At 39.4% G+C, this 24,329-nt stretch overlaps 1 protein-coding gene across 10 annotated transcripts in view; it reads left to right on the plus strand.

Moving 5' to 3' along the window:
- The window catches only part of PTPRM (protein tyrosine phosphatase receptor type M), a 700,717-nt gene that overhangs the window by 621,289 nt on the left and 55,099 nt on the right, over positions 1–24,329 (plus strand). For all 10 annotated transcript variants that reach the window (XM_075920958.2, XM_075920953.2, XM_075920954.2 and 7 more), the window contains 2 exons: positions 5,037–5,113; positions 8,021–8,057. In XM_075920958.2, the coding sequence (XP_075777073.1) occupies positions 5,037–5,113; positions 8,021–8,057 (114 nt within the window). The remainder of the gene's footprint in view (positions 1–5,036; positions 5,114–8,020; positions 8,058–24,329) is intronic.

Here is a 24,329-nt window from a genome sequence, read left to right on the forward strand (position 1 = left end):
GTCCATTCCTAAGGTTTTAGGACATAAGGCACACAGAATTAGGGAAATAAGGCATACAGAATTGCTCATTACTTTTAAAAATACTAGAAAACTTACCAGGTGTTGCCCAAGTCTGGCCCAGGACCAGAGGTAGTTGGGGTAGCTAGCAGGCTAGAGAGGTATAGGGCCAGCTCAGAGCTAAAACGGAGGCAGAGAATTAGCTTGGAAAACAATGTGTTAAATGCATATATAGCTTGTGTATCTCTGAGTCAACAACCTATGTAATTAAGAGCACACAGAAAAAAAGTGCCTGTTTTATCTTTGTTACCAAATCCTTTAAGAATCAGAAAACAGTCCCAAACCACACAACTACAGGCTGGGATTTTCAGAGAGACCAACAAAGTTAGCCACCCAAATCCCCTAGAAATTGTGTAATACTCTTTCTTCATCCCCTATAGTATTCCTAGCTCCTATCTGTGGAACATAGGTTCTACTAAGTAAGATGCACGTATGAAGTAACAAGAGCAAAGAAGTTAAATGAAGATAACTAACGATATGAAGCTAAATATTTTTTAAAGTCTTTAAATCTGAAGTAATGAAAGCTGCATGTGTGACTGAAAGCCAGCCATTTTGGTGAGAGTGGAGAAAAATAAATTAATGAAATAGCAGATAAGTCAATACACATTTAATATTGAACTTTACCAGGCTTTATTAGTTAACCTGTAGGAAAATCAAGGAAATTTATATTCTTAACTATTAATTTATGTATGAGGAAAATCTAAATGTAGCCTTCACAGAGATTGAAATGAAGGAGACAGCAGATAAACTAAGACGCACAAGTGAAAGAGGTCAGTAGACTGGCAGGTTCTCCTGAAAGTGTTTTAAGAGAAAAGACGTGAAATCATGGAGATATGGAGAAGGATATTCAGTACTAGTCCAGTCCAGCTCCCACTGAAGTCAGTTGGAGTCTCTTCATTGACATTAATGGGAGCTGGATCAGCCCCAAAATCTATAAACCAACAACTGTGCCTGAAGATTGGAAAGTTACTAATTTTTAAGTAAGATCTTGGGAATTAAATGTCTACGAGCCTCCCCCCAGTTTTGAAGAAATTGATTCATAGCTTAATTAAGTATAGAATAGCACAGCACAGCACTTGGACAGGTGTAATTTGATAGGTCAAACAGGCATGGTTTCTGAAAGTGAAAAATCAAGCCTCTTCAAATTGTTAGATTCCTTTGAAAAAGTTAAATAAGCAGAGAAGGATGACCTTGGTGAACATTGACTTGGATATTTCAGGGTTATTTTATAAGGTCCCTCCTTAGAAACTATTAATTAGAAGAACAACTTAAAAGGGACAAATGTGTAAAAAGTAGCTAAGTAAGAATCAGTTGGCAACGTTGGCTTGGAATTTGGTTCAGTTTTGTTTAATATCTTAGGACTACAGAGCCTTTAGGGACAACCCATCGCTTCAGCACCAAAGGTGAAGTGCTGGGACGGAGCCGTGACTGTGTGAGTCCTAAAACCCTCTTCACTCCAGGGGCACAAAATGGGAAGGAGACAGCAACCTGCCTACTTCCTATTACACTTAGCCCATTATCCTACCATAGCCATCCCTATCCTGATTACTCGTTCGGGCAGGAGGTGGAATATGAGACATTTACCACTGCTCTTCCCTGCTACTTGGAACCACAACCCCAGTTGGGCTTCCATTGTCCTGTAGGGTGATGGGCTTCGGTTCTGCTCCATTGAGGAGTCACATATTATTTCATTATTTATTTCTTTAGTTCCTAATTACTACAGAGAACCTCCATACAGAAAGCACTGCCTGCCTAATAATTACATATACTTACCACAACGTCTTGACGATCACCCAATAACACACTACACACTCAGATACAGATAACACAATAACTTGGCCAGCAAACAGTGCTTAATAACAACAACAACTCAGATGGCCAATAAATCCAAGCAACAGAAGAGCCTCTTTCAGCCCCCTTCTTTACTTTCCAAGGTAATACCTTCAACTTTTCCTCAAAATATTGTTAAGTAGATGGCATGGCCAAAAAATCATCAGGTTTGGGATATTTTGAACCAAGAGAAGGAGCAAGTTCGAAAGCTTCAAGGACCTCGCAGTTCCCTCTCTTTTATAGTGAGGGTGGATCTACCTCAGTCACCTTACTGACTGTATCTGAGGCAGCATAGAGAGAGAAGCATTGGACCAGCACCAGGGATGTAAAATCCAGGTTAATCACTTAACTGGTTAAACCTTAGGTTTAATTTGTTAACCATTTTATACAGGATCCTACACCTGTCCCACACTCTGCGCACCTCTCCCCCCTATGTTTGGGGCTGCCAAGCATAGGGCATCTATCTTATGCTCCCCTGGCAAACTGCTCCTGGATACCGGTTAACCAGTACCAGGTAACTGGTTACCCATTCATAGGCCTAAGCAGCACATAACTGAGTACTGAGTGATTTGCAGCGTGAATTGTATAGTGAATTGTATTAAGTTTGCTAATGGCCCAGAAGTTGTTTGGACTACATACAGAAGGCCACAATGAAGTAAACTTTAATAGAAACCCATTGTTTGTTTTGTATGAAGAAGCAGCATTTTGACCAATGTAAGTAGAATCTACAATGTTGATGTTTAGATGGATTTAAAATAATTGCACAATTGAATGGTACAGGAAATTCAGCTTGGATAAACAATAGATCATGAAAAATAGGATAAAAATAATCTTAACTTACATAAGTCGTTTAAATTAATCGACTCTGAATTTTCAGGATCATTTTAGGAAAAAGCCCAAGAATAGTTCAATAGAGATGTCTTCCAAGTGTGCGGCAGCTGTTCTAACAACAGAACAATGATTGGGGATATATGTATAAGAGCAAAATAAAACAATACAGAAAATGAGATGAGATATTGAACTATGGTCATGTTGTGTCCCGTTTTTGTTCCCTTGTTTTATGAAAAATATCCCTGAAAGAGGTAAGAAGGTCCAACAAAGAGGAGCAAAAATACACCGTCCCACAGTATAAGAATAAGAGAACACTTGTTAAAATGTGGTTCCAGTCTGGAAAGTAACTATGCAAACATGGTATTTTTTTATTCAACATATTTTTTACTCCACTTTAGTATGCTCCAAGTCACATTTCCTTTCTTAAAAGTGATCAAAAGTATGTGTTATTTGGGGGAGTATGTTTTTCATTTGGGGTTTTGTGAGTTACTTTTCTAATTGAAGAGCCGACACAGCTAAAAGAGAGTGAGAGAAAGAAATGAATACACTTCCATTTTGTGCACCATCAAAATAATTATGCTAATGCATACTCACTGAGGACAATGGGAGTTTCACTTATGTCACTAAAACAATAAGCTGAAAACCAGGCAGCTGCGCAGGTGTCACTGTTAGTTCTGCAGAAGTTTCTCTCTGGTGATGAGGCACAAAACAAAGGCTCTAGACTGCACTCTTAGGATATGTCTACAATGTGGGACAAGGTCGAATTAAGATGCACAACTTTAGCTACATTAATTGTGTAGCTGAAGTCAAAGTGCCTTAACTCGATTTTTGGCACTGTCCACACTGCAGGAAGTCAAAGGGAGAACACTCTCCCTTCGACTTCCCTTATTCCTCGTGGAAGCAGGACTACCAGCATCTACCCAAGTGCCCCTCTCAGTTTTAATTAGCGTGTCTTCACTAGAACTGCTAATTCAAACCCTGGAAGGTCAACAATGGCAGCTTCGATCTTCACTGTAGTGTAGACATGCCCTAAGAGCACAGACTGAGTTTGTAAGGTCACTTGTTTAATCATAAACTGAACATAAATGGAATATAGAATTCATTGAAAGGAAAAAAAAGTGTGTTTCTCCACAATATTTTATTTGATATGGTCACTTTTCAGAATAGAATCTTACTTTAAAATTAATAGCTATGGCACTTAGAATAAAGAAAAGGAACTTCTCTTTTATACTGTAGCAAATCTGTGGAACTCATTACCACTAAAAGGCAATAGCTATACTGACAAAAGGACTAGAGAATTTACGACCTTTAATAGTGTACGTAGTTATGCATGATAAAATAAAAGCAATCAAATCTCAGGCTTGCTTCCTCTCTCTCTTTCTCCATCCTCTGTTGCATCAGTTGTTAGCTTTGACCAAACATCCAGTACTGAATTTGGTTGATCAGCTCTGGCATAGCAAATTTTAGGCTCCTGTTCTTATTGGCAAGGGCCGAGATTTGTTTCCATGGGGGTTTTCTAGATTTCTCTTGGAATACTCTAAATCATTTCTTTACACGTAACCCCGTTTATATTTTAGTTGGGAAATTTTGGCTCCACCCAACTTACTGTTAGTGTAAGTTTGAATAGTTTCCAGAGTGATCCCATCTAGCATTTCTCACCCAGGAAAGAACAATCTCAGTTGATAAATGGCATGGGGGAGAAATGGTATATGGGACAAATGGGTCCAAAAACAGGTCAAAAAGTCCATTCCTGAGATAAAAAGAGATATTGAAACTATATATATATAGAGAGAGAGAGAGCGAGAGAGAGAGAGAGAGAGAGAGAGAGAGATTTTTATTTAAGAATATAATTGATATGCCAAATTATTTTTAGTCTTGGTTGTTTTGGCTCTTCAGTAATGATCTCCCACAAGAACTTGTTAGATGCCTTACGTAATCAGTTTGCACTGATATTGGAAGAACTTTGCAAATGATTGAATCTTTGACAACTGAGTGCTATTAAATGTATTAATGAAAGGAAATTAGACTTTTGCAAAAAACTTTCTCTAGGAGGAAAAAGCATTGGTGGCAGTAGTTTGAATATCAGATGTCTTCGAGGTATTCAGATTCAAAATCATTGTGAATTTGGGGGTTCATAAGTGATTGAAGTACAAAATGAAAGTTTTTATTGTCTATATAACAACTGATGGCTCATTTTAAGTCAGAACCATATGACAAGAAACTTGAAAAATGCAGATTTTGTAATTTATCTTTAAAATAATTTGTGACTATTAAAAGGACACCAAACTAATTAGATTTATCTGTTGTTCCCATTTCAGATGATCATTCTCGAGTGAGACTGCAGACCATTGAAGGAGAAACAAACTCAGATTACATCAATGGAAATTATATTGATGTACGTATACTGATGTAGTAAACCATGTTAACGTTGCTGTTCAGTTAAACATGTGGTCCATGTATTTTCATACTTTATTAACCATTTCTTATAGCTTAGCTGTTTGCAGTTTGGGCTAGCAAACATTAGTGGAAACTACTATCATGGGAACCCACAAGTTAAATAAAGAAAAAATAAAATGTCAAATATTTGCCAGTAAGAAAATGAATTCAATCATTTCTTGAAATGACCATGTTCTAGAGTTAAACGTTGTTAACCATATTATGTGGTTATTTTGCCTCCTGATGTTTATGTGGACCAAGGAAATGTTATTTACATTGTCTGTCAACAACTTGGCATAATTCCACATTTAAAAGAAAGCTGTTTGCATATTAATGTGACAAAACTCTGTAATTCCTAATGCACTGATTTGCAATCTCTTGTCATCGCTACACTTTTAAGTCGCCTTCAAAGTATAGTCTGCAGCTGTTAACCAGCACTTCTAGTGCAAGCAAGACATTTCATTAAATATGTAGGGTGTTTAATTATTGAAGACTGCTTCTTTGTTCATTCTGCATCGTGTTAACTTAATGTTTTACATTAGAATAAATTCTTTAAGAGACAGCATGTTTTTTGGTTGAAAGGATAAAATCAAAAGTAGAATTGAAAATCAAGAAAAAGTCAACACTGTCTAAAGCCTGAAAACTAGAGATGAAAACTTCAGTAATTTTAGTGTTCATGAGGAATACTGGACTTGAGGGAACAAAACCATTGCTGCTTCTTAGATGACAACCTACATTCCGTGTTTTTTTTCTTCACCAGTGACACCTTTTTAATGAAGGTGTCAAAGTTTCTGGTTCACACACAACCACAAGCTATGCCAAGGGAATGTAGTGAGATTTTTCTCAGACAGTATAGAGCAACCAAATTAATCCCTATTCTTGTGTAACAATATTTAGATTATCTCCATCTAATGATATTTAGTTATATGATTCAAAGACAGTCAAATTACGGTTAGATTTCTACCCCATTCCTTACTGTAAGGTCACAAAACTTCATCAGAAAATAGCTATAGTTTAAAGCATGGAGGGAACTAGATATAATCCAAATACAGCTAAGTTTTTTTGGATCACCAGAAATCAGTAGACAAAGTGGTCATAAACAGGGACAATCCATGATAAACAGGGAGACACTGTGGTTGTTTATTAGTAAGAATGTCTTTAGGATTTCGTTGCAAAGGGATATGTCCTTAGTTCCACAGATGCAGATGTGCAGCCTGTTTCATGAAGGCAGAATATAACTGCTGTCTTACCAGAACAATAGATATTACAATGGGAGTGTTATCTTCATAGGCATGGGCATGGAAAAGGCTTTGGTTTTATAGTGAGACATTTCCTTGATCTAAATCTCCCAGTGCTGTCTGGTTGGTACTCTGAATTAATCCAGTCCTGCAGCTAGTGGATGGTTCTTGACTGGAGAAATGCCAGTTCTGTGCACAGTTGTACAAGTAAGTATCAGTCCTTAGGTGCACATAGTTTGCCTCAGAATGGCACATAAAGGAATCACTTCAGTAGTTCTTACAACACCAGCGTTCTTCAGATGATTTCAATCTTTGATCCTCACTTCATTCCTTACCTGTAACACTCTCTACACTGGCAAGCTGATATGGAGTCTGAGCAGTAATTTTTAAATTTCTTCCTTTTGTTGATAACTTAAAGCTTTTGGTATTAATATCGACATAACTGTCTATAATGATGTACTGGTACATGAGTTAAAAACTTGGCAATAATCCTGTTGCATCAAAAACAAAAATATTATACAAATTTTATTATTCCTAGTTTGCACCCTATTAAGAGCCAATTTCATTGTTATAAAGAATGCATAAAGTGTTAGTGTTGATTGCTTAGTCAGCAGATGATTAAGTTACTCTGGCTTTCACAGGAAAAAAAACCAGATAATTACTTTTTTGGTGAAATTCTTATTTAGAGCTGAACAAACTATTTACACCAAGACGTTATTCATAGACTTTGCCCTTCTTCTGTTCAGAAATCATTTGTGAACAGACCACAAGGCACAGGGAATCTCATCCTTCACTAGCGCATGCACACACAGCATCCATGTTGATTATAACTCTAGCGCTCTCTTAGCTGCTAAGCACAAGACTAGCAGTGTATTTAGCAGCACTTCACAGCTCAAGGGCTTCAGGACGTGGCCAGGCTACCAAGTGCACATGCTACAAAGCCTAAACATATGTGACTCCTTTTCAAAAAAGCCAATAAGAAACATCCATATTATGTCTGTCCTCTACCCATGTATTGCATGAATCAATATGTTAGAGACCTTCCAGACTAAAAGGTGCTGCTTCTACCCCCACAAAGTTCCTCACGTTATAAAGACTAGAATTTGCCTCAATGTGTAACTTTTATTGTGATATTCAGTAGGGCTATATACACTACTTTATATGGGTATGTCTACACTACCCCGCTAGTTTGAACTAGCGGGGTAATGTATGCATACCGAACGTGCAAATGAAGCCCGGGATTTGAATTTCCCGGGCTTCATTTGCATAAGCCGGCCGGCACCATTTTTAAATGCCGGCTTGTTCGAACCCCGTGCCACGAGGCGTACAGATAGTTCGGAATGGCTTGCTAGTTCGAACTATCTAGCCCGTGCCGCGTGTAGCCGCGCGGCACAGGGTTCGAACAAGCCGGCATTTAAAAATGGCGCCGGACGGCTTATGCAAATGAAGCCCGGGAAATTCAAATCCCGGGCTTCATTTGCACGTTCGGTATGCATACATTACCCCGCTAGTTCGAACTAGCAGGGTAGTGTAGACATACCCTATGATATGCCAATCATATCAAGACATGATGGTGCATTATACTGCAAATTGACAAAACATTTTTTCCTTCTTTTTTTTTTTTTTAGGGTTATCATAGGCCAAATCACTACATTGCTACCCAGGGTAAGCTGATTTCACTTTAAAATGTTTCTTGTTGGTTGTGTGAACAAAAAGCTACAAACATTTTTATTATCATTCTGTATCTTATATTATTCTGTATATCAGAACGGTGCAATGTATGGCCCATTGGGGTTTCATGTGCAGCCCATGCATCTCTGTCTCCTTCCCCCTTCTCCTTCTCCCTGTGCACTGGTGTGTCCTGCACTTACCCTGACCTCCCAGCACTTCCAGAAAGCCGTGAATTGGCTCATTCACAACTTGTCCCTGCTCCACCTCCCTGACTCCTTCCCTCTCAGATCTTGAACACAGAAAATCATCTGATTTGCAGCATTCAATATCTGAGAGGGAAAGGGTAGGATGTGAATCAACCAATTCATGGCACTCCGGAAATGCTGGGAGGGAGAGGGAAGGGGCAGCAGGACATGCTTGGGAGAGGAAGCAGGGAAGAAGCCAGGCAGGGATTTAATACTGTAAACTAAGTATAAATGTTTATTTTTTATTATTTGAAGTTGATGGGAGTTCTATTAATATATGAATGGTTAAAAGAGATGTCGGAAGTTGTTTTGAAATATTCAGCATGCCATGTATTTAATCGTATTGGAATCACGTTTATTACACACGACCAATTTCAATCTTGCAGCCCACTGAGATGAAGAAGGGCCACTCGTGGCCATTTACTAGCCATGGATACCCATTGCTGCTTTATACTCCATAATACATGTTTTTGTTGCAATAAATAATTACAAAATTACTTTTAAGCATCAAGATATGGCAAGGAGCTTTAATTCAAACTCTCCATCTTCCAAGAGCCTAGTATTAAGTTATCTTCGCCTTTGGGTTCAGTAGTTTTGTGAATAAAAACAAACAATTTATATCCATACTTTTGGTTTATATTACTCAGTAGGACTCACTAAAGAACATATAAGTAGTAAGAAAGATGACAGGCAAATTTTTCAAAATTACCTAAGTGACATGGGATCCTCTTGTAGACGATAGATACCGAAATATCTTTCAGGATCTGGCCCCTATGACCTACTGGCAGTCAATGGAATTGAGGCTTCTAAAGTAATTAGGTGCTTTGGAAAACTTTACCAACCAAGTTTTAATATAGGACCTAAACACCTAGACTTGTAATACATTTTAAAGAAAATAAAATTTCTGAAAGTCAGATGATTTATTTAGATTATTCTTGAAATAGTTGCTTGTGAAAAATATATCCATTCCTTTTGTTAATGTACAAAAACATTTTCAGTTGTTAACTTTCTTCATATGCATGACTTATCCATTATTTTGAACCAGTTCTAATTTCACTTTTGGCCCATATCAAACCTGGAAAGTTTAGTCTGTATGGTTGATTGTCATAGTTTGATAGTCTCTGCTACTATTGTTTAGTGATGTTAAATTTAGTTTAATCAACTAGTTGAGCTAACCCCAATGGGGCTTTGCCTTTTAAATGTATTAAGAGGTGACAGCCAGAAGCACAGTGGGAGGACCCGGCGTGAGCTGAGACAGCTGATTACCAGCTCGCATTGCTTCCCTCCTTCCCCCCGCTGCATACCAGCCTTTTAAATGTATTAAGAGTGGCAAACTTTTCATACATTTAAGAAACAGGGGCAGCAGCTGGGACAACGCAAGTGGTGAATCAGCTGATTCCCAACTCGTCCTCGGGGGAACCGGCTTTTAAGCCGGCTCCCCCCAGTGACGGCTCCTGCTTCCTCTACCCCTGCTGCCTCTGATAGAGGCAACAAGGGGAGGGAAGTGACTAGTCAAGGGACTAGTTGACTATCTGATAAGCTTATGCTTATTGGATAGTTGACTAGTCGCTTACATCCCTACCATTCTTCGGAAAATAATATTGGATAAAATGTGTGAAAACTTGATTGCTCTTCAAGAGGGATGTCGCTCCATTTTCTTCTATAGTAGAGCTTTCTGTACTTGGTTATGGATTTGAAAGAGTATGAGCAACATTTGAGTGACACATTTGTTTCATGATGTGCATTCCTTTCAGAGCATCGGCTAAGACCAAAGGTTTATTTGCCATGTATTGGATTTAGAAAGCAATGTGCACCTTTTTCATGACTTATTGTTGAGAAAGATGAAGTTCACAGCTAGCCACCTCACTTCCTGTGACTGCAACTGCCACTTGAGTAATCCAGTCTCTTCAGGCTCCAGTCCTTAACTTCTGGTTTTTCCAAAGGGAGGCTATTTCAACTCCTCTTTCCCCCTCCGCAGTTCTCTTCCACCAGTTATCACTACTTCCAAATGTGCTGCTGCTTCATTGCAGCCTCTAGGGAGTAAAATGATTGGGATAGGGTACATCAACTTGACTCTCCTCAGAACTGTGATCACCAAAGGCCTTCACGTTTTAGGGAACAAGGAGAGACCATTTTAAACTTGCCACCGCTGCCACCCAACCACAGTGACCTGGTGCTGCCCTAACCTCCCTACTGGTGTACTGGGGAGGGGAAATAAGGATATTTTCTTGATGTTATTTTGTTTTTACTTTTTTCCATAGCTAGGCTTGTTTGTTTGTTTTTACTGCTCTGCGGGAGAGTATAATTGTTTTGTTTATCCTTAGATTTATGCTGCTATTAGTTATTGTCCCCTAAAAATGAAAACAGTAACAACTATTCTATTTGCTGTGCAGAGTTTTTGCCAAGGGAGCAACTGGAAGGTCTTCCTGGGCATTCATTCTGGTACTGAATCATTCTCTGAAGCAATTTTAAATACTAAGTAACAGATGCTAAACTTCAGACCTTTACTTCATGGGCTTTCAAAGCAGAGAATCAGACACAAGCATGCAAGCATGTGAAAAACTCACCTATTTAGTAAAGGAAAGTATGATGACTTGATTATAGACCAACTATAAGCGCCCTTCCGCTTCAAATCCCACCCTGCAAAGTAATATTGAGAAATAGAGAGTTGGGAAAAGAACAAAGGTAGCAAAAGGAAGTCACGCACATTTTTCAAAAGAAATGACTCTTCAGGATCTCTTTGGGGCAGGGTCTTGTTGCATTGTGATAGAGCAGCAGCTAGCACTCTGGGGTCCTAGGTTCGCGATCGGGGCTCAGAGGCATAGCTGCAATACAAATAAAGAAAATTAATGTAAAAAATCTTACCAAGGGGGAAAAAGAGAACAGAGACCAATATGTTGCAATTTCGCATTGGTTTTGCTTTTGGATCTGTTTGATTTCATTTGTATTTTTTTATGGACAAGATCTTCTAAAATCTGTTCTTCACATGAATTTGGACCAGTACTCCAGCATCCTTATTTCAAGCCCAAATCTCAAATCCCTAGTGTGATATTTTCTCTTCCTAAAAAAATTCAACAGAAAGTGTGGTCTTGATTTTTATCAGTGTTGGCAAACATGCTGAAACCTAGCTTTCATAATATAATCCTTAAAAAAGGTCATATAGAAGGAAAAAGGCATTTGCTCCATATGTTAAATCTTGTTTCTCTTTTTTTGACATTTCCAGTTGTAAACCTGTCACTGAGCATAGCTCTCAGACATAGACAGCAGTGTTCGTAAAGTATCTTAGAACTGTTTTTCTTATAGAGAAGTATAAATACATAGATGTGACACAACATTTTGAACTGCACATTGAATTCCACTAAGATACTTCACAGCAATTTAGGACTTCAGCCTCCCTCGACACATACATTATCTTTTACAGGAAGATATCATTAAACAAGTCACTTCCAAGTCTCTGTGGAGTTAGAATGATTGATACTTTATTGTCCCAGTATTTTCCTTCAGCTGCATTAAACATATTAAGTGTTAATGAGCAAATATAATTGTGTGCGGCTAAAAAGTGGAACATTTAATCAGTTCATAATAGGCTACCAATCTGGTTTTAACAGAGCTGGGAGGTGCATAATAACCTGTTCATTAGAGCATACCATCTTTCATGAGACAAGGTGTATAGGAGGTAAAATCTTTCATTGGACCAACTTCTTTTGGTGAGAGACACAAGCTTTTTAGCTACACTGGGCTCTTCTTCAGGTGTGGGGAAGACATTCAGTTTAACAACTAAATTCAAGGTCCAAACAGATAGTTTAGTGTAAGTAATTAGGACATTTTCCAAGGAACCATTCAAAGTGAAATGGCCCATTAACACCTCTGTAGACCAGCGCTGGTCAATAAAACAGCAGCGGTTAGCCCCTGGCAGGACACCATGACTATATTTACCTGTATCCACAAATATGGGCAATTCCAGTTCCCATTTGCCAGGGATCATCATTCCCAGCCAATGGGAGCTGCAGAAAGCAGCATGGACCAGGACACCTCCTGCAGCTCTCTTTGGCCGGGAACAGTGATCGTGACCAATGGGCGCTGCAAATAGACAGCGGCGCAGATAAATATAGTGGAGGTGGCCTGTCAGGGTCTAACCCTGAGGATCTGGATCCAGACCGCGGGCTGGTATTTGCCCACTCCTGCTGTAGACCATCTTCCATGTTAACCAGAGTTTTCCGTCCTGAAATACATATGTCACTGCTGCTATTCAGTTGATTAAGGGGTATATGCATTTTTTATAAGAGCTAGCAAATGGAGTGTGTTTTAGTTAATATCCAATCAGGGGAACGTCAAGTGTAATAAATTCAAAACCTGCAATTTGGATTAGAAAATCAGCATCTTGCTCTCTCTTTTTTTCTTAATGCCATAAGCATAATGGGACTGATGAGCTGAACTTGCCATTAATTATGACATTTTGTGATCTGCATAGTTGGCATTAACAGATAAAATACACCTTTGGGTCACCCTGATAATAAAGAATCCTCTGTCACAGCTCAACACAGTGGGTCACACAGGGCTAATAAGCAGATGCAACTTAAAAATCCCCTCTTGCTTTTTTCCCCCTCACTTCCTTAATATGGATTTAATTCTGTAAAGTTCATTCACTGCAGGCTTTTTGAACTGTACAATTTATTGGAATCTAACTCCGTTTCTAGGAGATAGATAGTCAATGAAAGGCAAAGGTACAAAATGAGCTCAAACTAGCCAGAGACATAAAGGGTAACAAGAAGACATGTTATATATATATATATATTAGAAGCAAGAGGAAGACCAAAGATAGGGTAGGCCCATTGCTCAGTGAAGAGGGAGAAACAATAACAGGAAACTTGAAAATGGCAGAGGTGTTTAATGATGTCTTTGTTTCGGTCTGCTCCAAGAGGTCTGATGATGAAGGAATGCCTAAAATAGCAAATGCTAGTAGGAATGGGGTAGGTTTAGAAAATAAATTAAAAAAAACAACAAGTAAAAATCACTTTGAAAAGTTAGATGTCCGCAAGTCACCAGGGCCTGATTAAATACATCCTAGAATACTCAAGAAGCTGATAGAGGAGGTTTCTGAGCCTTTAGCTATCATCTTTGAAAAATCATGGAAGACAGGAGAGAATCCAGAAGACTGGAAAAGGGCAAATATAGTGCCCATCTATAAAAAGGGAAATAAGAACAACCCAGGAAACTACAGACCAGTCATTTTAACTTCTGTGCCAGGATAAGAGAGAAGCTGTGGACATGGTTTACTTGGACTTTAGTAAGGCATTTGATATGGTCTCACATGATCTTCTTATCAATAAACTAGGGAAATACAACATAGATGGGGCTACTGTAAGGTAGGTGCATAACTGGCTGGACAGTCATTCTCAGAGAGTAGTTCTTAATGGTTCACAATCATGCTGAAAGGGCATAACAAGTGGGGTTCCACAGGGATGTGTTTTGGGACCGGTTCTGTTCAATACCTTCATCGACAATTTAGATGATGACAGAGAGAGTACACTTATTAAGTTTGCAGATGATACCAAGCTGGAAGGGGTTGCAACTGCTTTGCAGGATAAGTTCATAATTCAAAATGATCTGGACAAACTGTAGAAATGGTAAATAGGATGAAGATAAGCTGAGATAAATAGGATGAAGTTTATTAGGGACAAATGTAAAGTCCTCCACTTGGGAAGAAAATAATCTGTTTCTCACATACAGAATAGGAAGCGACTATCTAGGAAGGAATACTGCAGAAAGGGATCTAGGGGTCATAGTGGACCGCAAGCTAAATATAAGTCAAGAGTGTGACACTGTTGCCAAAAAAAGCAAACATGATTCTGGGGTGCATTAACAGGAGTGTTGTGAGCAAGACATGACAAGTCGTTCTTCCATTCTACTTCCATTCTACTCTACTGATTAGGCCTCAATTGGAGCAATGTGTCCAATTCTGGGCACCACATTTCATTTAAAAAAAGATGTGGGGAAATTGGAGAAGGTCCAGAGAAGAGCAACAAGAATGATTAAAGGTCTAGAGAACATGACCTATGAAGGAAGACTGAAAGAACTGGACTTGTTTAGTTTGGAAAGGAGAAAACTGAGAGGGAACATAACAGTTTTCAAGTATCTAAAAAGGTGTCACGAGAATGGAGAAAAATTGTTCTCCTTGGCGTCTGATAGGACAAGAAGCAATGGGCTTAAACACTAGCAAGGGTTGGACATTGGGAAAAACTTCCTAACTGTCGGGGTGGTTAAACACTGGAATAAATTGCTTAGGAAGGTTGTGGAATCTCCATCTCTGGAGATATTTAAGAACAGGTTAGATAGACATCTATCAAGGATGGACTAGATGGTGCTTGGTCCTGGTGTGAGGGCAGGGGCCTGGACTCGATGATCTCTCAAGGTTCCTTCTAGTTCTAGTGTTCTATGATTCTGTGAATTTCACTGAGTTCTTTTAATATGAGCATAAGGCATGAATTCTTATGCAATATTTGGTCACTCCCATACTACTGAGTTTTCATACTGCCAACAGATCATATCTAACCATGATATGCAGGAAAAACATTACTATTGATTTTGTGTTTGTTTTCTGTCCGGTGAAGTTCATATCATGAATTTAGTCTTAACACAGCTGTTTCTAACAAGTCTTTAGCAAAGATTTTTATTATCTTTCTTCGGTTAATGCACTAATATTAAACTTTGATGCCAAATTCATGTTAGTATAGTTCTACAGCATGGTTCACTGACATTCCCATTGGGGAGCAAGTAGTTTTTCAAGCATCTTGTGCCTGCACCTAATACCAGTTTTGAGTTGCATGCATACTAAGATCCATGCGCATGTACAACTCTGGCTTCTACACACTCACCATTGGCCAAATTTCCACCAGTCTGCCAGCATTGGCATTTACTTTAGTACAAATGAAAGACTATTCTTGATGTATAATAGAGCACCTTTTCCCTTGTCTGTCATTCCTGAGCAAATTATATCCCGCTATATCAATATTCCAGTCATGAGTTATCCCACCAAGTCTGATATAATTGAACTTAGGGGCTAATACTTCACGAACTTCCTGTTTATTTTGTAACTGTCCTTACATTTGTATATAGACATCTATGATGTTGAGCTATTTCTCCCACTATTTTCTCATTTGATGTTCCTCTGCCCCTATTGTAATTTTCTATTTCCTCTTCCCCTCAGGGCCCTGAAGTAAAGGCTACAAACTGAACTGGGCATATCTTATTGTTTGTCCCAATCTGATGCTTAGGTGTACCTACAGAAACCAGCAGTGCCTTTCTCCAGCTCAGTATGTGTGGTCAGGATGCATTATTAACTTGGGAGTTAAGTAGCCAGGGAATCCATCCCTAGGTAGATCCACAAACTGTAGCCCTTCCCAAATACATCGGCCCAAGAGGCTGCAAGCGCCCGTATAAAATGAGGATAATAATACTTCTATGATCACCTTTTAGCAATATTATGAAGACTTAAAAATCTTTATTAATAGTGCTTTGTAGTAAGGAAGTGAACATTTAACCAGTTAAGCGGTGGGGGCTGAAGCAGCTCCCTGCCTCCCCCGTGCCCCAACCATCTGGAGCAGCCCTTGTCCATGGTGGGCTCAGATGCATCACAGGCAGAGGCTGCTCTGACCAGGCTGAAGCAGCCCCAATCAAGTTAAACATCACTTTTAACCGGTTAACCAATTAAACACGATTTTACATCCCTACTTTGAAGATGTGAATAAGCTACAAAAGAGCTAAGTATTAATAATTAATTATATATTTTGGGGGGATGAGTTTCATGGCCTCAGGCATGCTGCTTCTTTTATGTGATTGATGGTTTTCAGCTCATGTGATATTGATGCAGTATAGTTATTGAAAACAAAAGCAAACTGTCCTGTAAAGAGAAATATGAAATTGGAGGAGTGTATATATATCCTGGCAATTTGTATAGATCCCTGATTCAACATCAACATGTTGGCTTTATTTCTCTGTTGTGATGCCAACCCGGAATACTGAATAGTGATAGAAATGTAGCCGTGTTAGTCTGGGGTAGTTGAAGCAAAATGCAGGACAATGTAGCACTTTAAAGACTAACAAGATGGTTTATTAGATGATGAGCTTTCGTGGGCCAGACCCACTTCCTCAGATCAAATAGTGGAAGAAAATAGTCACAACCATATATACCAAAGGATACAATTAAAAAAAATGAACAAATATGAAAAGGACAAATCACATTGCAGAACAGGAGGGGGATGCGGGGGGGGGGGGGGAGGAAGGAAGATAAGTGTCTGTGAATTGATATTAGAGGTAGGGAGAGTGGGATGTTTGTGAGTTAATGGTATTAGAGGTGATAATTGGGAAAACTGTCTTGGTAATGGGTGAGATAGTTCAAATGTTTGTTAAGTCCTTGTTGGAAAGTGTCGAATTTTAACATGAATGACAGTTCAGAGGATTCCCTTTCAAGTGCAGATGTAAAAGGTCTTTGTAGCAGAATGCAGGTGATTAAGTCATTGAGAGAGTGTCCTTTCTGGTTAAAATGGCAAGAAACTGTTTTTTCTTTGTGATCTTGTCTGATATCTGTTTTGTGGGCATTAATCCTTTGGCGAAGTGTCTGAGATGTTTGTCCAATGTACATAGCAGACGGACACTTTCGGCACATGATAGCATAGATTATATTTCTGGATGCGCAGGAATATGTTTTCTTGATCTTATAACTCACTTGGTTAGGTCCAATAATGGTATCAGCAGAATGAATATGTGGACAAAGCTGGCAATGGGGTTTGTTGCAAGGGAAGGTACCAGGGTTGGTATTAGTGTGGTATGTCCTGTGGTGGTTTGTAAGAATCATCTTGAGGTTAGGTGGTTGTCTATAGGAGACTATGGGTCTGTCTCCCAGAGCCTCTTTGAGTATGGTATCCTGTTCCAATATAGGCTGTAGTTTATTGATAATGTGTTGGACAGGTTTAAGTTGGGGGTTGTAGGTGATGACAAGTGGTGTTCTATTGTTGGTTTTCTTCGGTCTGTCTTGAAGTAGATGGTTTCTAGGTATTCGTCTGGCTCTTTCAATTTGCTTTTTTATTTCTCTGGGTGGGTAGTTGAGATTTATAAATGCTTGGTAGAGATCCTGAAGCTTCTGGTCTCTGTCATTGGGATTAGAGCAGATGCGGTTGTATCGAAGGGCTTGGCTATAGACGATGGATCGTGTGGTGTGTTCTGGATAGGAGCTGGATGCATGTAGGTAACTGTATGAGTCGGTGGGTTTTCTGTAGAGAGTGGTGTCTAATTTTCCATTGTTTATTTGTACGGTGGTGTCCAGGAAGTGGATCTCTCGTGTAGAATGGTCCAGGCTGAGGTTGATGGTGGGGTGTAGGTTGTTGAAATCTCTGTGGAATATCTCCAGTGTTTCTTGGCCGTGCGTCCAGATCATAAAGATGTCATCGATGTACCGTAGGTAGAGGAGGGGTGAAAGGGGACGGGAGTTGAGGAAATGTTGTTCTAGGTCAGCCATAAAGATGTTGGCATACTGTGGGGCCATGCATGTACCCATGGCTGTGCCGCTGATCTGGAGGTATAAGTTGTTCTCAAACTGGAAATAATTGTGGGTGAGAACAAAGTTACATAGGTCTGCTATCAGGTTGGCAGTAGTGTCCTCTGGGATAGTGTTTCTAATTGCTTGTAATCCGTCTTCATGTGGGATGTTGGTATATAGAGCTTCTACATCCATGGTGGCAAGGATGGTATTATTGGGGAGGTTATCGATGTTTTGTAGTTTCCTTAGGAAGTCAGTAGTGTCTCGGAGATAGCTGGGGGTATTGGTTACGAAGGGTTTGAGAAGAGTGTCTACATAGCTGGATAGACCAGTAGTGAGCGTGCCAATACCAGAGATGATGGGACGTCCGGGGTGCCCAGGCTTATGGATCTTGGGAAGTAGATAGAACAATCCTGGTCGGGGGTCAGAAGGTGATTCTGTGAGGATTTGTTCCCGAGTAGCTGTGGGGAGGCTTTTAAGGAGACAGTGTAGTTTCTTTTGGTAGTCCAAGGTGGGATCAGAGGGGAGAGGTTTGTAAAATGGAATACTGAAGAAAGATTTTAACATATGAACTTGTGTCATGCCACAATTGTGTAGAGAAATACACAAGATCTAACTCTGATGACTACAAGGCAACAGCTTTGCAGCTGAAAGCAATATGATTGTTTTTTCATATCATTTATACAAAGGGAGATGATTCAAATCTCTGGGGAAAAAATTCATTGTTATAGAAACTAGAAAAACATCTTGTGAGAAGTAAAATATTTTAAAATGAGACTTTAGGCCAGTTTTTGCAGATAGACCATTTACTTTTATGACTTCCTGAAAATCTAGATAGTGAGCATGTTGGTCTTGCGAGTCAAGACTAAAATAAACTTTAAAAAAATAAAATGCTTGGCAGATTCTGCTCCTTGGTTCAGAAGCCTTTCAAATCCCTACCACACTAGCACATGTGCTGTAGAACCTCTTTTTTTTCCCTGAAAGATTTGTCTAGGAAACAAGTGAACAGGGTGTAAATTTGAGAATTTGTACTACTCTAGATGTGTCCATGATTTTTCTGTGTGTTTCATGAAAAACAACTGTCTGATTATTGGTTCCCAGCCTACCTGAAGAATGCTGCCCTACTTTGGGACTGATGAAGGAAAGTACAGGAAAACTCTTGGTGCAACACTACTAATGTGCAACACTACTTGGTGCAACACTACTACATTCAAGATGGGAAGGGACTGTCTAGGAAGGAGCATGGCGGAAAGGGATCTAGGGGTCATAGTGGACCACAAGTTGAATATGAGTCAACAGTGTGATGCTGTTGCAAAAAAAGCAAATATGATTTTAGGTTGTATCAACAGGTGTGTTGTAAGCAAAACTCGTGAAGTCATTCTGCCGCTCTACTCTGCACTAGTTAGGCCTCAGCTGGAGTACTGTGTCCAGTTCTGGGCGCCACATTTCAAGAAAGATGTGGAGAAATTGGAAAGGGTACAGAGAAGAGCGACAAGAATGATTAAAGGTTTAGAGAACATGACCTATGAAGCCAGGCTTCATGAACTGGGCTTGTTTAGTTTGGAAAAAAGAAGATTAAGGGGGGACATGATAGCGGTTTTCAAATATCTAAAAGCGTGTCACAAGGAGGAAGGAGAAAATTTGTTCCTCTTGGTTTCTGAGGACAGGACAAGGAGTAATGGGCTTAAAGTGCAGCAGGGGAGGTTTAGATTGGACATTAGGAAAAAATTCCTAACTGTCAGGGTGGTCAAATGTTGGAATAAATTGCCAAGGGAGGTGGTGGAATCTCCCTCTCTGGAGATATTTAAGAACAGGTTAGATAGACATCTCTCAGGGATGGTGTAGACGGAGCGTGGTCCTGCCTTGAGGGCGGGGGGCTGGACTCGATGACCTCTCGAGGTCCCTTCCAGTCCTATGATTCTATGATTCTATGAATGTGCCTACCAGTCATTGTGTGTTGGGACTAGGGTCTGCAACCTATGGCTCTAGAGCAGGGCTTCTCAACTTTTGGAAGCCCCGGGGGTCACAATGATACCCTCAGCACATGCCAAGGGCCGCAACTTAAGTTTGGCTCCATATACATGCAAATATATATGCTGATACCTTCTTTCACACTGACGGGCATGAAAACAAAGATTAAGGCAAGACTATACAACACACACAGGCCCCATTTAAGTCAGTTCTGCAGATATTAATAAAATGCAATATTTACCCCTGATTTCCACCTATGTGACAGCACTTTTAGTGAGCAATGACAGTCCAGAAATTTAACTACTAAAATGCATATCAATAGAAGACTATTATATTGATTACTTTTTTGTTTTGGTTCCCACCTGCAGGCCATGTGTTGAGCCCCACACAAACCCAAACCACAAACCCACAGGCCACATGTTGAGTAGCCATGCTCTAGAGCCAAATATGGCTCAGTATGGAACCAACTATGGCTCTTCTATCATTCCCAGAATACACACAACTTTTTAAATTAAAATGAAAAGTTAATTCAGAAATTTAAAAACGCATAATTACATGTGTCAAGGTGGTCTCTCTTTTTTGTCTATTTCACCTTTAACTGTTCATTTTTACAACCATCCATGCTCTCCACTCTTTGAGAGTCGTGCATATTCTCTTTTTATTTGATTAGTTGAGAAATCTTTTAATCATCATACGTGATGGCGAACTCTCTGGCCCCCAATAGCAAAAATGGCGAAGAGAAAGAAATGCTGAGTACTGAAATTTTCAAAAGGAGAAGATAGACTTGTATGCATTTGTGGATAGATCTTTATCTCTACACTGTCTCATTTGTAGTGCAAGACGGTCCTCAAACAAAAAAATCAAATTTGGAATGGCAGTTCATGACAAAATATGCAGGATTTTCTACAAAATACCCTGAGGGTGGCATGCAAAAAAAAAAAAAAAAAAAAAGCCTGCCAGGAGCTGCAGAGAAAAATGAACAGTGGGAAAAATAGCTTATTGGCACAGTCAAAAAAGGTGGGATCTTAAACTTTGCTGGTTTTGCGGGCTCATATAGCATTATTCTTGGCGTGGGGGTAAGCCTTTCACTGGCAGGGATTACGTGAAGAGATGCATGCTAAAAATTGGTCATGAAGTATCTGACAAGTTTCACATCAAGGACAAAACCTTACAGAAATTTCAAGACATGCCATTATCAGCAGAAACAATTCATAAAAGAGCTGTGAAAATGGCCCATCAATTCGACAAGGAACAAAGGCAAAATTTGAGTACAGCCACTTATTTTTGGTTGTCTCATCCAAAACAAACAACATATGTGATGTTAATCAGTTGGGTATACTGGGCCAATGTATTTGTGGAAATGCTGTACACAAAGAAATGATTGAGCTATTACCAATGAAAAATCAAATGGGGTGAAGACATTCTTAAAATTGTGATGAATTTTGTAAACAAGAAAGAAATACAGTTGGATAATCTTGTGTTTGTGTTTACGGATGGTGCACTTAGTATGGTCACCCAATACTGGGGCTTCCTTACTCTTTTATCAGACCAGCTGAACTGCCCACTTTTGAACTTTCATTGCATTGTGCATCAGAAGGCACTTTGTGTGCAATCTTGTGGGACTGAACTCAGAAATGTAATGGGACTGGTTGTTCACATTGTCAATTGGATTCTTGCCCAAGCCCTTAATCACCGTCAATTTCAGTCACTGCTCAAGGACGTAGATTCCAAATACCCCAACCTAATAATTCACAGCAATGTTCGCTGGTTATCTCATGGCAAAGTTTTGTCTTGTTTTGCTGCCTTCATTAAAGAGATTAAGTCATTTTTTGATATGACAGGTGTCAAACACCCCAAGCTTTCAGACTGTGACTGATAGCTCAAGTTTTACTATTTTGTCGACATTACTGGTTATATGAATGCCTTGAACCTTAAGCTACAAGGACAAGGATATACAGTCCTGACTCTGCATAATCATCATGTCCGTTATCAATAATATTAAGTTGTATATTTTCACACATGCAAACAGGCATTCTTATGCTGGCTCTTTGTTGACCACTTGTTCTGAATTTTGATGTGGTTTGACTCTGGAAAACAGAAGTTCATTGAATTCAAATCCAAAATGTATTTCCTTTTCCAACAACAAATATGAAGATTTTTATGAACCTGAGCCTAGGTCTTTGAAACCTGTCATCTTTTTTTTTTTTTCAATACTACATATTTCTCTGGCAATTGCATTCTTTCCAAGTTATAACCACCAGCAGATACAGACATCAAAACACTGCTTTTATATAGTTAGGCTGATTGGATGGATGTTATATTTCTTGATGCGTCTGTATTATTTCTTCTGTACAGTTGCATGTTGAGATAAAGGCTTTGTAGAGATTCCTTCTGCAGCTACTAAGTCTCATTCTTGAACAGGTATGCTACTTAGACGCTGCTATCCAGGGTATACAATTAGAATGGTTCCCCTTAGTAAAATTCCTAGCACAAATTTAAGAAACAAGCCACCTCAACACATAATGCACAGATTTTGACTATATTCATTCACAGTGTGTTCTTTAAGGAAAAAAAAAGAAACCAATTAGGGATGTCAACAAGTAGTCAACTAAGCAATTAACCAATACACCTAAACTTATTGGTTAATCTTGTTGACTACTCACATTCTCCTCCCCCCGCTACCTCTGTATAAAAGTGGGAGAGGCAGGAGTTGGTGCCCCTCAGCACTGTGTCTGTAGTGTTTCCTTCCCCCTCCGCCACGCTGCTGCCTCAGTTGGAGGCAGCAGAGAGGGGAGGCTGCTATGAAACAGCCCCTCTCCATGGGGAGCTTGGTCCTCCCATGGACTGCGGCTTCTGTCACCCTGCGCTGCTGCCTCTATGGGGGCTAGCAGCACAGGGTGGCAGGGAGCTGGTTTTTAAACTGGCTCCCTTCATGGACTGACTTCCCCCTGCCACCCAGTGCTCCTGTCTCTGATACAGAGGGAGCAGTGCAGGATGGCATGAGCTCACCAGGAGTGGGGCCAGGAATGCACTGGCTGCTGGCTCCACCCCTCACACAGACTATCGATTAGTTGTGTAACCACAAAGATTTCATGCAGTTACACGACTATTCAATTACTCAATAGCTAACATCCCTGAAACCAAAGCCAGAATGAAATCATATGTTGAGTTTAAGTAATTATATAATTATTCCTCCCCCTCCCCCCAAAGCTTATGCTTGATTCAACCTGCTGAATAAGTTGAAACAAACTCAAAAAAAGAAAGAACAAAAGAGAAGAAAACTCACTGAATAATTTGCATTGCCCATTCCCCAGTGAACCCTTCACTGTTGGGGATGAAATGACCTTAAAGTTCACATCCATTGTTAATATTGCTTATTCTCCATTGCATGATGGTACTAATTTCCCAATCCTACACATCATTTACTTTATACTCTCCAGCTAGATACATGCTGTGTGCAGTAGCATCTTTACAAAATGAATTGCTTATCTTTCAGAATTATCTAGTTCTTAGATTTGACCATTTGGAATATGAGGATGATTAGTAATTACCCAAAAGACAAACAACACTTTTTCTGCTGTGAATTACTATAATCGAGTCAAATAGATTAGCAAGAGTCCAAGAAAGACTGAACATTTGTTATATGAATAAGTAAAGATCCTGCACTTATACTAGCCAGGATAAATGTGGAACAGTGTACATCAATTGCCAGATAAGGTCAGAAGCCAGAAACTTCCTTTCATGGTCTAATTCAGCACAACTGATGAGGTGTCTTATGTACAAAGCTTTTATGCCTTTACCTGATCCAGTATTGCCCACTGTCTGAGACAGCAGTTCTGTATTTGCTAGAGCGCAGATATTGTTGGCATTCCCTAGGTTCCCATAGTACTGTACTTCTGAGTAGTCAAAAGATATTACAGAGAACAGCAGTTTATTCTTTGGAAAAATCATATGACATTTCCATTCTTTTTATTTGATATAGAACAAATAGAGCTGGCATTGTCTTAAATAGCATCTGCCAAAAATGCACAAGAAAAAGCTGGCCCTTAATTTAATAATATATCAAAGTTCAGCTATGATTTTTGTGTGAACTTGATGGAAATATTAATGTTGGCCAGGGATAGCTGATATTGCCATAGATGGCGTGGGAATTGGCATATTATGAGTAAAACACATTATACCAAACCTAGTCTGATCACTCCACTGTCCTCCATTCTGTTGGCCTATGCTAAGAATGTAAACTCAGGGGGGCAGTCACACTCTTTTTATTTTAATGTGTGTACAGTGCTTAGCCCTGCAGATCTTCTAGACACTGCTGCGGTACAAACACAAATAATTAGTGAAGAGGAATTTATGCTATTCCTGCATCTGTTCATAAACCAGAGCTGGGCCAAATATAGGAAAATATATATGCTTTATTAAACTATATGGAGAGTGAGTGTGTGTGTGTGTGTGTGTACACACATACCTAATATTGTAAAGTGTGTGAATATTTTGGTTTGTTTAAAGATTGAA

Source organism: Pelodiscus sinensis, chromosome 2 (genome assembly GCF_052426305.1).
Source record: "Pelodiscus sinensis isolate ZL-2025 chromosome 2, ASM5242630v1, whole genome shotgun sequence".
Taxonomy (NCBI): Eukaryota; Metazoa; Chordata; order Testudines; family Trionychidae; genus Pelodiscus; species Pelodiscus sinensis.